At 39.8% G+C, this 19,532-nt stretch overlaps 1 protein-coding gene across 2 annotated transcripts; it reads left to right on the forward strand.

Annotated features, from left to right (window-relative positions):
• The first annotated feature begins 25 nt into the window (after positions 1-25).
• Positions 26-13,553, forward strand: ggps1 (geranylgeranyl diphosphate synthase 1). 2 transcript variants are annotated; one of them, XM_032540698.1, is made up of 4 exons: positions 26-502; positions 2,116-2,208; positions 4,449-4,519; positions 11,904-13,553. In XM_032540698.1, exons 2-4 carry the CDS (start codon positions 2,136-2,138, stop codon positions 12,705-12,707), a joined length of 948 nt encoding a protein of 315 aa, XP_032396589.1. In that variant the 5' UTR covers positions 26-502; positions 2,116-2,135; the 3' UTR covers positions 12,708-13,553. The 2 variants fall into 2 exon arrangements, with proteins under 2 accessions (XP_032396589.1, XP_032396590.1); XM_032540699.1 differs by lacking the exon at positions 26-502 and having other exon boundaries at positions 4,429-4,519.
• The last annotated feature ends 5,979 nt before the right edge of the window (positions 13,554-19,532 follow it).

Consider the following 19,532-nt stretch of genomic DNA (forward strand, 5'->3'; position numbering starts at 1 on the left):
GTTTTAGTGTGTGTTCGATATGTATTACAGACTGTCCCGATAAGACGTATGTGTGGTTTTCCAATTTGCTTACAGCCCGGACGCTTTTACCGGGCAATACAGAAATACAACTGCAACACACAATGTGCGAGGCACCCATGTTCCCCACCTACTCTGCGCCTGCTCTGTAACGACGCCGAAGCATATATAGGTAGCTCATCAAAACTAGCTCGCCTTGAAAAGTGTCTGTCCAGAACATAGCAATAACGGCATTAGCTTAGCATAGCATCCGGTAAATTTTTCCAGTAACAGTCGGACCCTAAAAATGATATGAAGGTGTGGATGTGACAGTCATATCGTGTGCCTTAATCGACCAGCGTTAAAGTGGAAGTTTTTATTTTGAAAAAAAGAAAAATGTTCAACGGTGGTTTACCGGCACGTTTATGTTAGCCAGCTAATGCTAGCTAACTAGCAGTCTGGCTAAAAGGAATACAAGTCATCAGACTGATAGGAAGCAGCCAAGGTGGGTGGAGTTAAGAACACTCGAAGGGCTAATGTCACAGCATCATTTTAGTTTTCAAGCTCCTATATGTATGTGTAATTTGGGTCACTGTGTAATTTAAAATTACTTTATATTGTCCTCAGTTGTCCTTCCGATAAATGTAACTTTTGTTCACCAATACTTTACATTGGTATATGGTTGAATCTCAATATCATAACAATTCAAAATGCAAGTATAAAACAGCCTAAATGTAATTGAACTGAGTAATGGTTCTGTTAAAAGTGAAGTAAACATATCCAATGGAAAGTGACCTAGATTATGATAATGATTATGATCATTCTAGTTAGGCACCTGTTGCAGACACGGTGGAGATAACAGTGTTGCTTATGCATTTGTTTTCCACATTACACCAAATATTGTAGAGTGTGAGCTTTATTTTCTTTTCTTTTACACTAAACTACCAGTTACACAGTACCTATTAGACTAGTAACTATCTACATGCTAGGGTGTTGGCCTTTTTAAAAGCAATGATGACTCACGTGACAAGAGATCAGGTTTTCTTGATACACTATAATATTGTCTCTTGCTGGTGATGGATGGCAGCATTGTCATTTGATTAAAAAAATGTCTTGGCAGTCTGATAATTTCATTGTAATGGTAAGCTTTGCATCAACAGTGTGAACGGTTACCTTTTGACCCTAACAAAATGTAGTTCCCTAATATTATTTTCTCAAGATAGCGGTTTCACACTTATTATCCTATTATCTTTTAGGTCATTAGGCTTATCGATGTTTATGACATGACTGGATGTAAATGATCTAGTCTGGAATTTTTATGAAATTAAACTTAAACTGCTGTTTTATGTAAAGAATACATTATTTTTCTTATGATAATCACTAGCTGTCACAGACAACCCAAATATTCTATTTTTATTGCTACACAACCACTAGTCACCAGTTTCTGTGACTCACCGGTAATGTGATTGTTTTAACTTATCCAATCATGTGATCAGCGTGTCACCATGCACAAGGGGATTTCATGGCTCAGCACATGCATCTGACCACACAGTGCATAATATCATGGAAAATATGTACTCAAGTTTGTCAGAACCTTTAATTTTCTTGTTTGCCTTAGATGAGTAAGAGCTTTTTTCAGTGTAAAGCTTAACAACTAATGCATTAGTTTTGCAGTTTTCATTGAATTTCTTGTGTCGCAAATATGTGCTTATTTTAAGAAAAAGTACAACAAAATGGATTAAGCATCTCTCACAAAGGAACCCCACACAGTTCCTGTGTATTATGCTCTTAGGTGTGTAGCAGCATTTTGCAGTTATGTCTCTGTCAGTCTGACATTGTTCCTGCCATGTCAACACACAATCTTCTGCAATTTCTTCAACTACAATTCTGTCTACTCAACACTTCCCCAATGTGTCAGCTAAGAGCCAGCTAAAAGTTTGGTGCTGATACAAGAAACCCAACATGGACACACCACATGCATCTATAATTACAATTATACACATCTTCACTACGTCTGTTTACTCCATGTGATTGTGGACTTGCACCAACCTTTTCAGTTTCAGAGTTCAGTAATAATATTGTTATTTTACTTTGTACGTTCTTCGTCCTCGAATATAGATAAGGGTGAACTTGAAGCAATGGATGGCAACTTGGAAGCCACCTCGGAGCGAATTCTGCTGGAACCGTACAAGTACTTGTTGCAATTACCAGGTGAGTCTTTCTCAATGTCAGTGACTGCAGAGTGGTGGAAGAGACATGCATGGAGGCATTCAGACATGCAGTGAAAAGGTCATCAAAAGCCACGTATACTGTTGAAAAGGGCTGCCGTGGTTACTACTACCGCGTTTATTTTCGTTCTTGCAAGGGTGTTACTATCAACAGTGTTCAGTAGTCTGTTGTGAAAGGGAGCAAAATAGAGCTGTCAATCTTCTTCTATAACACCATTTGAATTAATATTAAAATATTTAATGCTCACATGCAGCCTGTTATTAATGCATACTACACTATTGTCAATGCCACTATAGAGAGCTGCGGTCCATGGGACCTATCTTTTGAAAAAATATGAACAGGATTGAACAGGGAGAGGCAAATTATTTTTTGATTATGTTTAAATTGAGCCATGGATTACAAATGTTTGTCAATTTAAAAGAGTTTTTCAACTGAAGAAAGTCTCAGTTTGTTAAACTGTTGAAGTATAAGACTGTGAAAATGCGTAATTAGAAAAACTACATACTTCAATGTTGCATGGATGACGTCTCGCTGAAGCTACAATGTCTGTGTGTATCATACCGGGGATGTAACTTTACTCAAATGAGCAGAGGATCTTTCCTCTTCTTTTGCTTTTCTGCAGAAAACACTTTACTGGATAAAACACATCAGGTAAGATAACGTTACATGTGTTTTGGAACACAACCCAGTAAGCTAGCTAGCGAGCAAGTTGAGCATCAAGCTAGGTGACGTAAATTGTGAGACGAGAGATGTAGTTCACACAAAATGAAGTGGTACTATGACAAACCTACGGCTAACGGAGACTTTCTGACTGACCCGGGACTTATTTGGGGTTTTAAAAACAATTCTGAAATAAAATTTTACTTCATAATCCATTAAGAAATGTTTATCACAGGAAAAAAGGTAAGGCCGTTGATTTTCAGGTAGAAAAAAATGTAACTTGTTCCATTTTTTTCTTATGGAATGGGTCAATTTGACCCAAATACCATACAAGGGTTAAATTGACAAAACATTTTTGTAATCCATGGTTCAGTTCAAAGAGGATCAAAAAATAATTTGCCCCTCCCCGTTCGCTATCGTTCATATTTTTTCCAAATTGAGGTCCACCAGACAGGGAGTGACTTCGGCTCTCTATAAGAAGGTGGTGGTGGTGGTGGTGGTGGTTGTGGTTGTTGTTGTTACACGTTCTGTCCCCTAGAGGGACTTCCAACAGTAACCTGGCCGTGAAGGGGACCTACGTCATGGCGCATTTTATTTCTTGCATGCAACTTTGTTCAACACTCATTTTCCATCACGCACACACAGCAACAAACACAAATCAACAGAGAACTCTGTAATGCAACATTATCTAACAAGTGTATTGAAGCAGCTCTGTTGTAAAGGCTAACGTTGCTCGGTTAGCACAAAAACGATTTGTTATAAACTAAGTAACGTTAACAATATTGTTAGCTACAATGGTAACGGCATTAATAACTAACAAACTGTGCTGTCACCCCTATTTTTGTGATTTTTATGAGCAACCTGTTTCTTGCAGATTGTCATGTTACTGAGAATACAGCTATTAGAAGGTTATAAATGAAGTCAAAGCTAACTCTCACAGTTTACATAAAATGTAGCTGTCTCCAGGAGGTTACCAGCTAAGGGCCTATAACTCGCAACGGAGTTAGGAAACAAGAAGGAGTTAACAAATAATAACTTAAGCCTTTGGCTTGGGGATGCCGATTTTAAAGTCATGTTAAAACTATTTTGCAGCATTCTTGTGTTATGTTTTTCAGGCATAAATAATATGGTCTTCAATTTAACATTTCACTGAAGAATTGCTAACCGTTTGGAACCGATTTGTCATATTGGTAATATCTTTTTCTTGTATATGAGGCTGTATTTCACACATCGATGACTCCAAATTGTAATTAAAGAAACAGTTTTAATATTTTAAGTAACATTTTCCAAACAATGCCTCTAAATTCGAATAATACTGAAAAACCACCCACCAGCTGTGCTAAAATAGATCTCTACAAATTGTGCATTCTTCAATATCCGTGACATAAGGACTCAAAGAAAAATACTAATTTAAGTAAAGAAAGCAAGTAAAAGGAGCTCCTTTGCAACAATAGTCATTGTAAAGAATGCATTTTTATGTGTTTTTTGTTTCTTTTGCATACTATAGTACGCATGTCTTTGACTATTAAACTTTAAATTTAGTTTTTCCGTTCTCTTTTTAGGAAAGCAGGTGAGGACAAAACTATCCCAAGCATTTAACCACTGGCTCAATGTTCCAGAGGACAAACTGCAGGTGAGAAATCAGCCTTTTCCAGCCTCTTAACATTTAGAGTCAGCTGATGCTTATTGCTGTAGACAGGTCCAAGAAGGGGAAACTATGCTTTCTTATACTTAATAGGCAACTAATTTTGTAATGCAAAACAGAGGGTTGATCTTTTCCTAACGTAATGTAAAGCTTGGATGTGAAGCTTAGATCATCCATGATTTATTACAGGTAGTTAATGCGTCTGATGATCAAGTGGAATGAAATGAAAAATGTGGGCAATGCTCAAAAACAGAACAGTTTCAAGAACAGATCTGTAGTGTTTGCCTTATTTCTAATTTCATGAATTATTGAAGTTTGATGCGTTTTGTTTGACTATATAGATGGTGTGTATGCTCATTTTTAAGTTTTGTGTAAGAAAAGTATAACCTAAAGCTACATCAAACCCAGTGGGAAGAAACACTCTAAAAGAAGGGTATTGACTAACATGTTAGCAAACAGTTATTTATACAGCAGATATGGACCAACCATTAGTTTTGGTTTGATCTTCATCAACTGCTGAGAAAGATATCTGGATCTTAAGCTTGCTAGTTGTTTGACTCTCTTCATTAGCTAGGTGCTAAGTAGGGCTGCACGATTAATCGAATTTTAATCACGATTTTGACTTCCCACGATCAAATTTGCGTGATCGAGCGATTATTTTTTTTAAAGGCGTCATTTCATAGAACGCTCCGGGTTTTTTGCATAGAACATCTACCGCTACTACCGTCTGATCATGAGCCAATCAGTTGTTCCTGCACCGCGCAGCTTAGTTTAGATGTAGACAGTCCCAGAAGACAGAGTAATGGGAGGACAACTCAACAGATAGCAGTCGGTTATACGTCGGTCTCAAGGTTTACCAGTTTACCAGTAAACGCAACATTTGTCCCGTCTGTTGTTTTTCAGACAACAGCAATGAGCAGTGCTAGTCGGTGCTAGTTAGTGTTTGTTAGCTGTTAGCTCCTCTAGGATGCACCGGTGCTAATGTCCTCGCATCCGCTGCAATGCTGTTTATATGGATATGGTTTAATTTTGCGTTACGTGACCCATTTCGTCTGTAAAGCCGTGCCTGTGTGGGATCTCTCCTCTACTCTCTCTCCTCTTACTCTCCGCGCCCCGCCACACAGCGCCGGTCCACACTTCTGACATTTGTCTACAGTTTTAATTTTTTAATAACACAGCTGTATATTGTTAAGTATGATGGGCATGCCTGTATTTGTACCAGTGTTTCCGTGGTAACTCTGCTATTGCGGCCGCCACGGCGAAGAACACAGAAGAAGTTATTGAATGCAGCTAACTTCAGTTGTTAGAGTAACAGCGTGTGAGACGGAGCTGCTGGACCAGGACCAGAGATGTGACTCATGGCCAGAATATAATAGTTCATAAAAATGCAGCGCAGTGAAGATACAAACATTTCATACACACAACGTGTGTCTCCGCCGTTCGACCCGTGCTGGACCCCTTCATGATGAGTCAGCCGTCTCTCTGTGAGTAGCGTCCATCACACTCCCTCTCGCAGTTATAAACAGCCTATGTGACAATAAAATTTGTTTTGGTTAAAATCAACAAATAATCAAGAGAATAATCGCAATCAAAATTTTGATCAAAATAATCGTGATTATCATTTTGGCCATAACTGTGCAGCCCTAGTGCTAAGTTTGTCTGTGGTTTTCTGTAGAGCTACAGAGTTTGGTGATACAGTAATTTGTTTTTGGTTGGCTACTATTTACCCTGTTTGCATAACATGTAGTCAACCAAAAAACTACTTTTAAGAGATGATTGTGAGGTTTGACTGCTTTAGGCTCAGTCCAGTATCCCGTTTCCAGACCTCTGAAATGTCACCCACATCACACATTCTGTGGAGCGATTCAAAAAGGTCCGGGGCTGCTCTGGTGAATGGCTTTTTAGCCAACTGGAAGAACAACTGAGCCCATCGCAGGCTTTGTGGGTTAAGACTAAAGTTAATGTGACCAACAGTAGGCTACCAAGATTTGTCAGATCATATATTGTGCTCAAATTTCTTGACTGTTACCCGCACATTGAAGTTCCTTTTAACATTATAAAAAACAATAAAGTCTAATTGGCCCATTAATGTATTTTCCTTCCTAAGCATGAAGTAGCATCTAGACTATGACGCTGATGAAGTCCTGTCTGGCCTACTTTGGATGTATTCATAACACTGTTTGCACTCTATTTTCTGTCGAGGTAGCTGCTACGTCTACTGTTTCATTTCGAGGTGACTCATGACTCAGGGCTTTCAAGTAGCTCAGTGGTGGCACATTCAAAATATTAAAGTACTTTTGTTGGTTACAATACAAACACGATAAAGTCTTATACAACAGAAACGTAATACATTCATCAAAGGCTTTCAAAATAAGTTTTCATGAATCCAAGAAGTGCCATACTCTCTCACATCTGCTTTTAAAATTACATGGAGTAATAAATGTTAGGTTTGTTTTGACTGTTTATATTATTAGTATGTTTTGAGAGTTAATAGTGTACTAAAATAATGACTCGTTTTGGCCAGGCAACAGGTGCAAATGTACAAAATAATTTAAAAAAATCAGTGTGCGTAGATAAAAGCTTAACTGAAAAAATATGTATGGGCTAAATTCATTTCACTGTATTTTAATTCATATCAGTTTTGTTTGTGTGTGTGTGTGTGTGTGTGTGTGTGTGTGTGTGTGTGTGTGTGTGTGTGTGTGTGTGTGTGTGTGTGTGTGTGTGTGTGTGTGTGTGTGTGTGTGTGTGTGTGTGTGTGTGTGTGTGTGTGTGTGTGTGTGTGTGTTTTGGCACAATGTTTAGTAATGACAGTAGGCTCGTAGTGGTTGTAGTGAGTGAAAATGTGACGTGTGATAGAATATTGTGTTATGTGCAGTACCTGGAATTGTTCATTAGCTGTGTAACGTGTGTGTGTGTGTGTGTGTGTGTGTGAGATATCTGTAAAAGCTGAACCGACTCATAGTAGTAAAACAGAGTTTATTCTGTTACAAAGACTTTTTCTGTGAGGTAAAGGACACTAAAAGATTATACTGTGGACACTATCCATTATATCCAAAGGTTAATGAGTAATCATGTTAAATAATCGTAATTTCAATATTGAACCAAATAATCGTGATTATTTTTTCCATAATCGAGCAGCCCTACCATTTAAGATTCATTGGTTTTATGAGCAGGACTCTCACCAATGTCCACTTCGAGAGATCAGGCCATTGGCCTTATTATACTGATTTAAAGCATTAACACTGCAGTGGCCGAATACTGGCCCTGTGTCCAGTAACAAAAATATGGAGACTGTATTTTCTTAATTTACATGCCTTTCGCAGCGCAGAATGCTAAGTGCTGAGCCTATCAGGTCTCATTTGGTTCGCTGTGGAACAGGTCTCTCTTTGACCTGAATGTTTTATAAACTCTCGACGTGTAGAGGAATCCTAGTTCTGTTCTCCTGTGGTCAGTTCATCTCCCATTGCAAAAGAAAAGTCCTCTCCTGATGTATTGATGGTTTAAGGCCTAAATAAAAAAAGAACGAGGTGCAAGTGTGCAAGTAGTAAAGTTGTCAGTTGTCATCTGTTGTCACAGTAGAAATCAATCCTGTCATGTCCGTCCTCCTGCTACAGCTGCATCCATCTCACACTTTGCAGTAGAGAGATATTTAATCAGAGCGTTCACACTGCTACTATGGCAGTGAGTTGTTCAGGTCTTTTAAAATGAATGAATTCAGTTTGCAAAATGAATAAAAGAAGCAACTCAACATTCTTTTTCACATTACATCTTGCCATGTTTCTTCCTGCTGACATGTTCAGTTCCTGAGAACGTATGCTCCTTGAGGCTAGAATGACGTTACCTTAGAGTTTTCAATTTGGCTGATCAGGTTTTGATTTGTTGAGTTGTAGATTAGTTGGCAGTTTGGATGGCTTACATTCATATGCAGATTGTAACCAAATCTACTTTTGTTCTCCTGATAATTCCAGTTTAGAATTTTCTTGGTTGGCATATTGAACCTCACCCCCTGTGACTCCCTCTGTCTCCCCTCTTGCTCACTCTGTGTAGCAGCTCTGTAAACTCCTGCTGAACCCTCCTCTTGTCATCATTAGTCCACTGCTGCCATGTAGTCGCCACCATGGAAACAACCGTGCCTTCAGATGGATGGAGGCAGTGACAATAGTACACTGTCTCATTCATTTGGCAATTCATTTTTTTCTCAAACCCCCATATGTTCCTGCTCCACTGTGTAGTACAGAACAGGTTGTAAAGGTTTGGGAAATTCCCTCTAAACACATCAGTTGTCTTGCGACCTTTGGCTGACTGTGTTCCTCCTGTTCTCTATGACAATGTAGAAAGGTTAGCTTCATATACTGTCTTCCGTCTTTTACTTTGAACATGTCATACATGAGAATGTTTGATGCCTCGGGCTTAGAGCTTCTTGTAGGTTTTAATGTGACTGATGCAATGACTACAATGCGTCTTTGTAGAGGAAATAACAAGTAATTGAATTGCAGGTTAGCATATCACATATGATATAGAGCAACTGAAGTTATCCTTTTTAGACAGGTCTAATGTCTGGATACAACCCATAACTCGTTAGAGTTGTCATTGCATGAAGTAGAAAAGAAGTTCTGACACCAGCAAATTGTACAGCAGTGAAGCCTGGATCAGGCTAGACAGTACATTTGTTGTACATTTGTACTGCAGGGTTTTACCAGGAAGAAGTTAAGCTGCAGTACTTAGCCAGACACATATCCTCTCATGATCAATTTAGTGATGAATGACAACAGCCACACTCGTATAAATACAACCTTGCTGAACCAGCTCCTCTGCTCTTTTCCCTGAATGGAAATGTTTTACCGTTATTTCATAAAAGTGTATGCAAAAAAAAATGACGGCTGAAGGTGGCATTTGTCTTAGGTGAAGTGACCCACCACGTGTATGAAACACTGCAGAAAGTTTTTGTAAATTACTGTAAATTAGTTAATTAGTTACGGAATCGGTTATCCACATTGTGGCTTTGGCTTCACCACACAGCATCAAAAGCAATCGGTGAAGACTAACCGCAAAGAACACACAGAACATAAATCCGAGATTAAGCTTATACTGTGGCTTCTTGAGCATTTGTACAAAAATTGGTAGGACATCTTCTGTATTAATTATATTTCTACACCAAGATTGCAGTTTTAGATGAATGAGAAAGCATTTTTGAATGACAATCCAGTAGGCGCGGTGTATGATCCCGTTGGTGATGGTAAAACCTTGGCCAGACTTCAGCAGTCCCGCAGTCTTACTAAGAGGGATTCCTGTAGGTGCTAAGTGCCACAAGTGTATACCTGAATGAGACAGGTTCATGCATGCCATGCACATAACTGACTTGTCTGTTTCAATATTATTTCCCCTCAATATATGTCTCTGCATTAATCATGGATCACTGATTATGGCTTCGGCAAAGTGAGTTTGTGCGTCAGTAACTTCTGGTGGTTATCAATAGTCTTGAGGAGCAGTGAAGGCTCTCGGTACTTAAATGGCAGTATTATACAGCGGCAGTCTGACTAATTTGTTTTGTTGGAGACACTCAAAGTCCAGAATTTAGAAATTGTTGGTGCTTGGGTTTAATAACTGCTGCTGTTATCTGAGGCTTTAAATCTTGTCTCGATTGGGCCTGTGTTTCTTTATCCTTACAGGGAATTGTAATTCATAGAGACCACAGTCTGTTTGCAATGAACCTTTGAATCTTTGAGTATGTTTTTGGCCATGGGCGTCGTTATGCTTGGGCGTCACTGGCTAAAGCCCATTGAGGTTTACTCCTCGACGCAGTGGCCACTGGGTCAACTCAGACCTGCGGCCCTTTGCTGCATGTCATTCCGTCTCTCTCTCTCTCTCTCTCTCTCTCTCTCTCTCTCTCTCTCTCTCCCTCTCTCCCCTTAATGTCTTCATGTGTCTCATAAAATGAAAGGCCTAAAATAACCCCAGAAAAATAGACCCAGATCTAGCACTGACTCTCTCCCTCTTTCTTTGTTGTATCTTTTTTTTCAAATATAAGAATAATAGAATTAAAAAAGCACTGATATTGCATTTTCTTTTAATAAACATTCAATGATACAAACTAAACACACACACATCAAACGCTCTGCATCCAATCAGCAAGCGTTTTGAGTACTGAAATATGTATTGTTACTAGTGTTATGCACCAGATTGATGCTTTAACTAACAGAAATACAATTGTTTCTCTGGGGGGGGCATAGATTGTTTGGCAGATAAATTGCCCAGCCTTGGCCATCTGCCTGCCCCAATGAGCCTCTCTTTGTGCTCCCCGGCCCCATACAAACAGCTTTCCTTACCAGGCCACACCACTTGTCTTTTAAATCAGCAGAGCACTCCAGAAGGCACCTGATGGCATCCCTGGCTGTTTTGTCAAACATGGTCCTGAAACAAAGCCATTTTATGTTATCAAGGCATCCGCGGGGGGGCGCGCCGGGCAGTGGATGTTTACCATGGCTGTTCACTAATTTGTCATTTGTCCACATAGCCCTTGAGGGTCATACTGTATTCAAGCTGTTACACTCCACATTTATGGCTAATGATAAGTACTCAGGCCATGTAAATTTCTCTTTAGAGAAGGTGAAAGTTTGCTAAGCCCTGTAGTGTCACTTGTAATAACTTAACCATGTGAATCCATTTATCCATTATCTGTAACCGCTTATCCTATATATCTGAGCTCACATTGGGCGAGAGCTGCTGTACAGGTCACTAGACTCCCAGGGCTGACACACAGAGAGAGAACCTTTCACACTCCTACCAGTCACACCTACGGGCCCAAAAATGAAACCCTCGTGCTGTAAAGCGATAGTGCCAACCTCTCCACCACCACGCCGCCCACTATGTGACTACTTTTCCGGTTAAACTCCTCAAGCCACAGTTGCTCTCTCTTCGGCACAACAGTGAGTTATAGAATGGACGACCAATCCCTGAATCTGAAACAGCTCCCGTCTGGAGTAGATCTTTGCTGAACTTCCATTCTTTCTGACTGACTACATGCTTGTTTTTAGCTACATCAGTACTGTCTAATGATGAAGATTCTCACTAGAGTAGTTCAGGCAAGACTGTAGGCATGGCACCCTCTGCTGTAGACAAGTTATAATGCATAATTTACACAGAGCTCCAGAGAACAGGTTACTGTATGTGGGACTAGTCAAGAGAAGGGAAGGGAAGTTTTTCTGGCATAAGTATTGTTGTAACAGTTTCTGAAATGTAGTATAACAAAACCAATGAATTCACTACTCTACAATGGAAAAGCTCATGTTATTGCACAATAATTCTCAAACCATGCTTTAATTTCTGCAAAACCTTATAGTTTAATGATCAGATGTGTTTGTGTCATGTTCAGGTGATCATCCAGGTGACTGAGATGCTGCACAATGCCAGCTTGCTCATTGACGACATTGAGGACAGCTCCAAGCTGCGACGAGGCTTCCCTGTGGCCCACAGCATCTATGGCATTCCATCAGTTATCAACTCGGCAAACTACGTCTACTTCCTGGGGTTAGAGAAGGTGCTCACCCTGGAGCACCCTGAGGCTGTCCGAGTGTTTACCCGGCAGCTGCTGGAGCTGCACCGTGGTCAGGGCCTGGACATCCACTGGAGGGACACCTACACCTGTCCCACTGAGCAGGAGTACCGCAACATGGTGCTACAGAAAACTGGAGGGCTCTTTGGTCTGGCTGTAGGCCTAATGCAGCTCTTCTCAGATTGGAAACAGGACCTGAAACCCCTCCTGGACACACTGGGCCTCTTCTTCCAGATACGCGACGACTATGCTAACCTGAGCTCTCGTGAGTACAGCGAGAACAAGAGCTTCTGTGAGGACCTGACTGAGGGAAAGTTCTCTTTCCCCACCATTCACGCCATATGGTCGCGTCCAGAGAGCACTCAGGTGCAGAACATCCTGAGGCAGCGCACAGAGAACATGGACATCAAACGATACTGTGTGGACTACCTGGAGAAGGTTGGCTCGTTTGCCTACACCCGTCAGACTCTGCGAGACCTGGAGGCGGAGGTCTACCGCCTCATTGGGGAGTTTGGGGGAAACCCTCAACTGGAGAGCCTTGTCAAACACCTCAGCCAAATGCACCGTGAGGCTGAAGCCACAGCAGAGTCCAGTACTGAGCCAGACTCCAACCAAAACCACTGACCGCATCCACCATGACTCACATACTAGCCCTGCACACTCCACTAGCACAGAAGCTTTGCTAATACACAGATGCAGATATATACACATAACCAAAAACTCAACACACACACCAGTATGTTAAATTCAAAATATTTGAGTTACAATTCATCATTAAACTTGGGAACTCTGGTAGACTGCTCTGACTGCATTCAGCAGCTATGTACGAGCCAGCAAAGCAGCTCCAAATGTTGCCTTTCTGTTTTGTGTGCTAGATGGCAACCTTCAAGTGTTGCTTAACAAAATACACATACCAATTTTTGTATCCAATTGTAGTTTTTCAGTCAGTGGAATGAGAAAATAATAAGTTATCTTACGTTGGTTTTATGTTATAAACAAGATGGCAATACTCAAAAGCCTTCCTTTTGATGTGTACTACAGTGCATTTAAATGTATTTTTTTATTTTAGCCTCTAAATGAAAATGGTTTCTCTAGAGCAGAGTGAATGCTGGCTGTGTTTTCTTTTTCTAAAATCCCTGTCTAAAATAAGATGTCTTGAGTGTATGATGTGTGATTTGGGAACCTTAACCATTAAACCGCCTGAGTGCCAATCCTGTAGAAAAGACCTCTGCAACTCAATTGTCTACTTGTTACATAACATGCTGGCATTGTATGCAAAGTAGTGCTCATGCTGTTTATTCTCAACTTTATAGAACAACTTTGTTGATGTTTTGGTTTATTGCAGACTGTGTTTCCATCTAGTTCAGATATACATTTCAAATTTGATTAGGGGATTCAGTTACAATACTTGTAGACACTGTGCTGCAGTTAAGAACATCTTTGCATCTTTTGAATAAAAAAAAAAACCTGTGACTTCTTAAAACTAAATTTCCCATCTCCCCACTGCATGTAGTTTTGTTTCCATTGGTTTGAACTGCCTTCAACTAGAACTTGCAATCTTGTGGTAATGACATTGGAAGTCGTATACATGATGTGCTCGGTGTTATGCAGTGGCAGCGGGTGGATAGTGCCACGATCACCTTCCTAATGAGACTGAGAATGAGAATCCTTGTTACAACGTCACGGTACAGCTCTGTGTTCTTCCAGCACTGGCAGTCACTTATCTCCCCGTCCGTACACAATGACTGGTAAATGGTTTTTTCCACTAAAATAAATACAGAATGCCCAATTGGCACTTTTAGCGATTGGGCAACTGGACCACTGGACAGCTGCACAACTGGGAGAGGGGACTTCAGAAGCCTTTTTTTCACACAGAATAAGGTAAGGATCTTTTTGTTTTCAATAGTTTAGATTCTGTGTGGTGAAATAGTCCTGTCTTGTAGTTGGTAAGTTCAACTTTTAAAGGGGTTTATTTGCTTGGCCTGACGATGAGGTGGTAATGAATGTAAGCCTACCTCACCGATTACTCTCTGACGTTTGTGTTTCCAAAGGTCCGTCTCTGCCCGTAAACAGAGCAAAAAATATGCATTCTTAAACAAAAACATAAGTGTGGATGTAGCCTGAGGCTCTTTAAAATCTTTGTTAATCAATTGGCGTTGGATCAGAAAGTTGTATCTAGAATGCGTTACGTATGTATAAAGAGAAGTAACACCAATACAATTAACAGTTAATCAGAAGCGGCTGTGTACGTCGGGCCTCAGTACAGATCATCACAGGTGACTGAGGTTGAAGAACTAGCGACTGTTTTAGAAATCCATACCCAGTGAGCAGAGGAGAGCCGCTGTCACCTGCTGCTCCACTGAGCAATGTCTCACGCGTTACAGTGTCTAATCTCACTAAAAGGCAACAGTAGTAGACCGGAACAGAGCTTAATCCTGTAGCCAATCATGCTTTACACTGAGGTGAAATCTCCTACCTCATTAACATATAGATAAATACAGAAATAAATAAATAAATGGAGGTGGACAAAAATGTAGAAATATATTTAAAGCATTTTTTTTAATATATACACATTTGTTTATTACCGCATGTTTATTAATTTCTGCATTTATTTATTTATTCAATTATTTATTGAGACTTATGTCATTTTCTGATCCTCCATAGCTTGTGCATAAAACAGACAAGTACCTGGGTTCGGAATTGTTAAATACTTCTGTTTTAAGGACATTGTTGAAAGTGCATATTGCTGCATTAGTTCAACAATGCAGCAATATGCACACTTCTCACTCTACGCTGGTTGCTATTTTTTCGCATCATCAAAAATGTATTTGTTAGGTAAAATGTATTTACATTTATGCATAGTGCTTTATTTGCCATTTTCTGCCAACAAATTTCGGGTTGCCCAACATTCGGTGCACCCCGACTGATTAGAATGACACATATTTACTACTTCTGTTTACGCTCCTGTGTGATTGTGGACATGTACCATGCTTTCTAACATTCCAAGCTCAGTGATATTTATTTTACTTTATGTTCTTTCAAACGAGATTTTTGCAAACTTGAAGCAATGGAGGGCGACTTGGGAGACCGCCACTGAGCAAATTTTGCTGAAACCATATACAGACGTGCTCAAATTTGTTGGTACCCCTCCACAAAAAACGAAGAATGCACAATTTCTCTGAATAACTTGAACGACAAAAGTAATGGCGATCCACCATTATTTATTCCATATTTATAGAATCAGACTTGCTTTTGATTTTTTATTCAACATAATATTGTAATAAAACAATGAAAATGCATGGACAAAATATGGACCGCTAACCTAATATTTTGTGCACAACCTTTAGAGGCAATCACTGCAATCAAACGTTTTCTGTAGCTCTCAAGAGACTTCTGCACCGTTAACGTAGTTTGGCCCACTCTTCCTGAGCAAACTGCTCCAGCTGTCTCAGTTTTGATGGTGCCTTCTCCCAGACTGCAAGTTTCAGGTCTTTCCATAGATGTTCGATAGGATTCAAATCAGGACTCTAGAAGGCCACTTCAGAATAGTCCAATGTTTTGTTCCTATCCATTCTTGGTGCTTTTAGGCTGTGTGTTTGGGGTCATTATCCTGTTGGAGGACCCATGACCTGCGACTGAGACAGAGCTTTCTACACTGGGCAGTACGTTTCGCTCCAGAATGCCTTGATAGTCTTGAGATTTCATTGTGCCCTGCACAGATTCAAGGCACCCTGTGCCGCGCAGCAAAGCAGCCCCAAAACATAACCGAGCCTCCTCCATGTTTCACTGTAGGTATGGTGTTCTTTTCTTTGAAAGCTTCATTTTTTCGTCTGTGAACATAAGCTGATGTGACTTGCCAAAAAGCTCCAGTTTTGACTCATCTGTCCAAAGGACATTCTCCCAGGATTGTGGCTTGTCAATATGCATTTTAGCAATTCCAGTCTGGCTTTTTTATGTTTTTCTTTCAAAAGTGGAGTCCTCCTGGTCTTCTTCCATGGAGCCCACTTTCGCTCAAAAAGCGACGATGGTGCGATCAGAAACTGACGTACCTTCACCTTGGGTCACTTGTATCTCTTTGGCAGTTATCCTTGGTTCTTTTTCTACCATTCGCCTATCCTTCTGTTCAATCTGGGGTCGATTTTCCTCTTGCGCCACGCCCAGGAGGTTGGCTACAGTTCCATGGACCTTAAACTTCTTAATAATATTTGCAACTGTTGTCACAGGAACTCAAGCTGCTTGGAGATGGTCTTGTAGCCTTTACCTTTACCATGCTTGTCTATTATTTTCTTTCTGATCTCCTCAACAACTCTCTCCTTTGCTTTCTGGTCCATGTTCAGTGTGGTGCACACAATGATACAAACGCACAGTGACTACTTTTCTCCATTTAAATAGGCTGAATGACTGATTACAGATTGGAGACATGTGTATACTATTAAAGAAACTAATTAGTTTGAAATATCACTATAATCCAATTATTTTTATCTTTTCCAAGGGGTACCAACAAATGTTGTCCAGGCCATTTTAGAATATCTTTGTAGAATAAGCAATAATTCATCTCTTTTCACAGCTTCTTTACTTTATCCTATACATACCAAAGGCATGCAAGTATACATGATAAATAGCTTTTAATTTCATCACTTTTCAGGCAGGACAATTTTGAAGCATTATTTCAATGAGCTGTAAGGGTACCAACAAATTTGAGCACGTCTGTAAGTACCTGTTGCAATTACAAGGTAAGTCTCTATAAAGACTCCTGCAACTCAATTGTCTACCTTTCATTCTTCACTGTATGCAAAGTAGTGCTCATGTTGTTCATGCTCAGCTTTATATGAAAACTGTTGGTTTATTGCAGACTGTATTTTCACCTAGTTCAGATATACATTTCGAATTTCATGTAGCACATAGTTTTGTTTTCGTTGTTTTGAACTGCCTTCAACTAGAACTTGTGGTAATGACATTGGAAGTCGTATACATGATGTGCTCGGTGTTCTGCGGTGGCAGCGGGTGGATAGTGCCACGATCACCTTCCTAATGAGACTGAGAATGAGAATCCTCAGTACGACGTCATTGATGCATTCGCTAATGCAGCCAATGACTGCGTCTGTACGGTACATGTGCTTAACTCTGCCCTAGACTCTATCCCTGCAACAGCTCCGTGTTCTTCCAGCACTGGCAGTCGCTTATCTCCCAGTCCACACACAATGGCCGCTAAATGGTTTTTCCACTAAAATAAATACAGAATGGCTGCAGCTGGATAGTAGCGGGTGTTTTGTTGAAGAATGTATTGTTTAGTAATAGGAACTGGTGTTTGATTGTGTGAGAGACAAATTAAACCTGACTGCATGAAACTTTGTATCCTAATTACTGTGTAAAGACTGGAGTCAGGGATCTGTTAGACTGGCTCAACAGATTTCCATTGCTGAAAAAAAGCCTCGCTATTTCAGCTATGAGGGCTTAGCGCCGCCTTGGACGGTTGTGATTGGTTTAAAGAAATACAAATGAGCCAAAGTGTTTTTTTCCCTTATCCTAGAATAGAAAGGTGGTGTAACCAGACCATACTGCAGCGCTGACACAAGCTGACAGTGTAATATGAGGTTGACTGGGACATACTGTACCAGCCATTCTTTGGAGATATTAAATAATTTCTCAAAATTGTATTCATGTACTAATATTCTTCTAAGAACTGTTTCCGAAGGTCTGTTTCTGCTCGTAAACGTAGCAAAAGATATGCATTCTTAAACAAAAACATTATAGTGTGCATGTAGCCTGAGGCTCTTTAAAATCTTTGTTGATCAATTGGCGTTGGATCAAAAAGTTGTATCTAGAATGCATTACAGTGGTGCTCATAAGTTTACATGCCCATGCTTAAGTTGACTAAACAGAGGAATAAAAATATCATGTTTTGGAAATTTATCTTAATGCCTTAATTAAAAAAGGAGGTAAAATCCAACCTTTAAGGACATCAATCTTCTTTGTGAATGAATAATGTCTTGTAAGTAAATAAATGTTCTTCCTTAAAATACAGGGGACATAAGTATACACACCTCTATGTTAAATTCCCATAGAGGCAGGCAGATTTTCATTATTAAAGGCCAGTTATTTCATGGATCCAGGACACTATGCATCTTGAAAAAGTTCCCTTGGCCTTTGAAATTAAAATAGCCCCATTTCATCACATATCCTTCACCATACCTAGAGATTGGCATGGGATACTTTCCATAAAATCATATCCTAATGCAAATCGGTTATTAATATAAAAATTAAAACCATGCCAATCTAAATGTATAAAGAGAAGCAACCACAGTTTCATCAGAAGCGGCTGTGTACATCAGGCGCACCGCGTACGTCCTGCCTCCGTACAGATCATCACAGGCGACTGAAGTTGAAGAACTATGGACCTGTTTTAGAAAACCATATGACCCCAGTCATGTTCTCATCACTACCACTTTTACTTTTATACCATGCACCTAGTTGCAGTTTTTTTTTTTTTTTTTTAATATGCCCTCACAAGCCCCGTGCAATTCATCAAAGGTATCACCTGTGAGAGGACTTGGTGTCATGAAGAGAAAAAACAAGGACAGCCGTGGTAGAAACCTGTTTTTCTCTATTGATTTCTGCAGAGCTGTCCTTATTTAACGCATGATGAATAACATTTTTTCTTGTGAACATAGCCCGCTCTAACCACTGAATGCTGTGAAAACACTTTACTTTGACGAGGGTTTTAGGAAGTAAGACTTTTGTTAGGAAAACCATGCATGCTCAGGCAATTGTAACATGACTACACGGGTCAACACCTGCTCCTTTAATATACTCATTTCTAAATATAGAGCAAGCTGTCATGAAGATGTCTGTGTCAGTACAGTTTAGCTTTCTTTTGGAAATGTAACATCCCATGACAAACTGTACTGTACCAAGATTCAATTAGTTGTTTTTGTTTGTCTGACATTTCGTTTACACCTTAAAACTCAGGACATGGTTACGGACCACTGTAACTTAATCGGGCCTCTGAACTAAAACAATTTTAAAGCCTAAAGCTGTTGTTACTTGAGCTAATGACTAGGGATGAGCGAGTACAGCATTATCAGTATCTGTTTACCATATGAATTATCTGTATCCGTATCCGTACTCGGAATGGGCGGGGCCTAAACAGGAAGTGGTCAGATTTAACCCAGAAGTGGGTTGGATGGTCTTGAAATGTGCGGGGCTTTAACCGGTATGTTATTTAAGCATGCAATTGATATGAGTTGATCAAAAATGTTTATATTTATTGCTGATTTGAAAACATTACATGACAGCATCAAGCTTCAGATCAATGGTGTTGTCATGGTAACAAACAAACTACGTTTTGCAACAATGAATACAACACATGGGTGCAATTATGAAGTAAATATACTAATATCAGTTATACTAAATATAACTTCTTTTTTTAACTTTTTATTTTTTATGATC

This window comes from Etheostoma spectabile, chromosome 17, assembly GCF_008692095.1.
Source record: "Etheostoma spectabile isolate EspeVRDwgs_2016 chromosome 17, UIUC_Espe_1.0, whole genome shotgun sequence".
Lineage (NCBI taxonomy): Eukaryota > Metazoa > Chordata > Actinopteri > Perciformes > Percidae > Etheostoma > Etheostoma spectabile.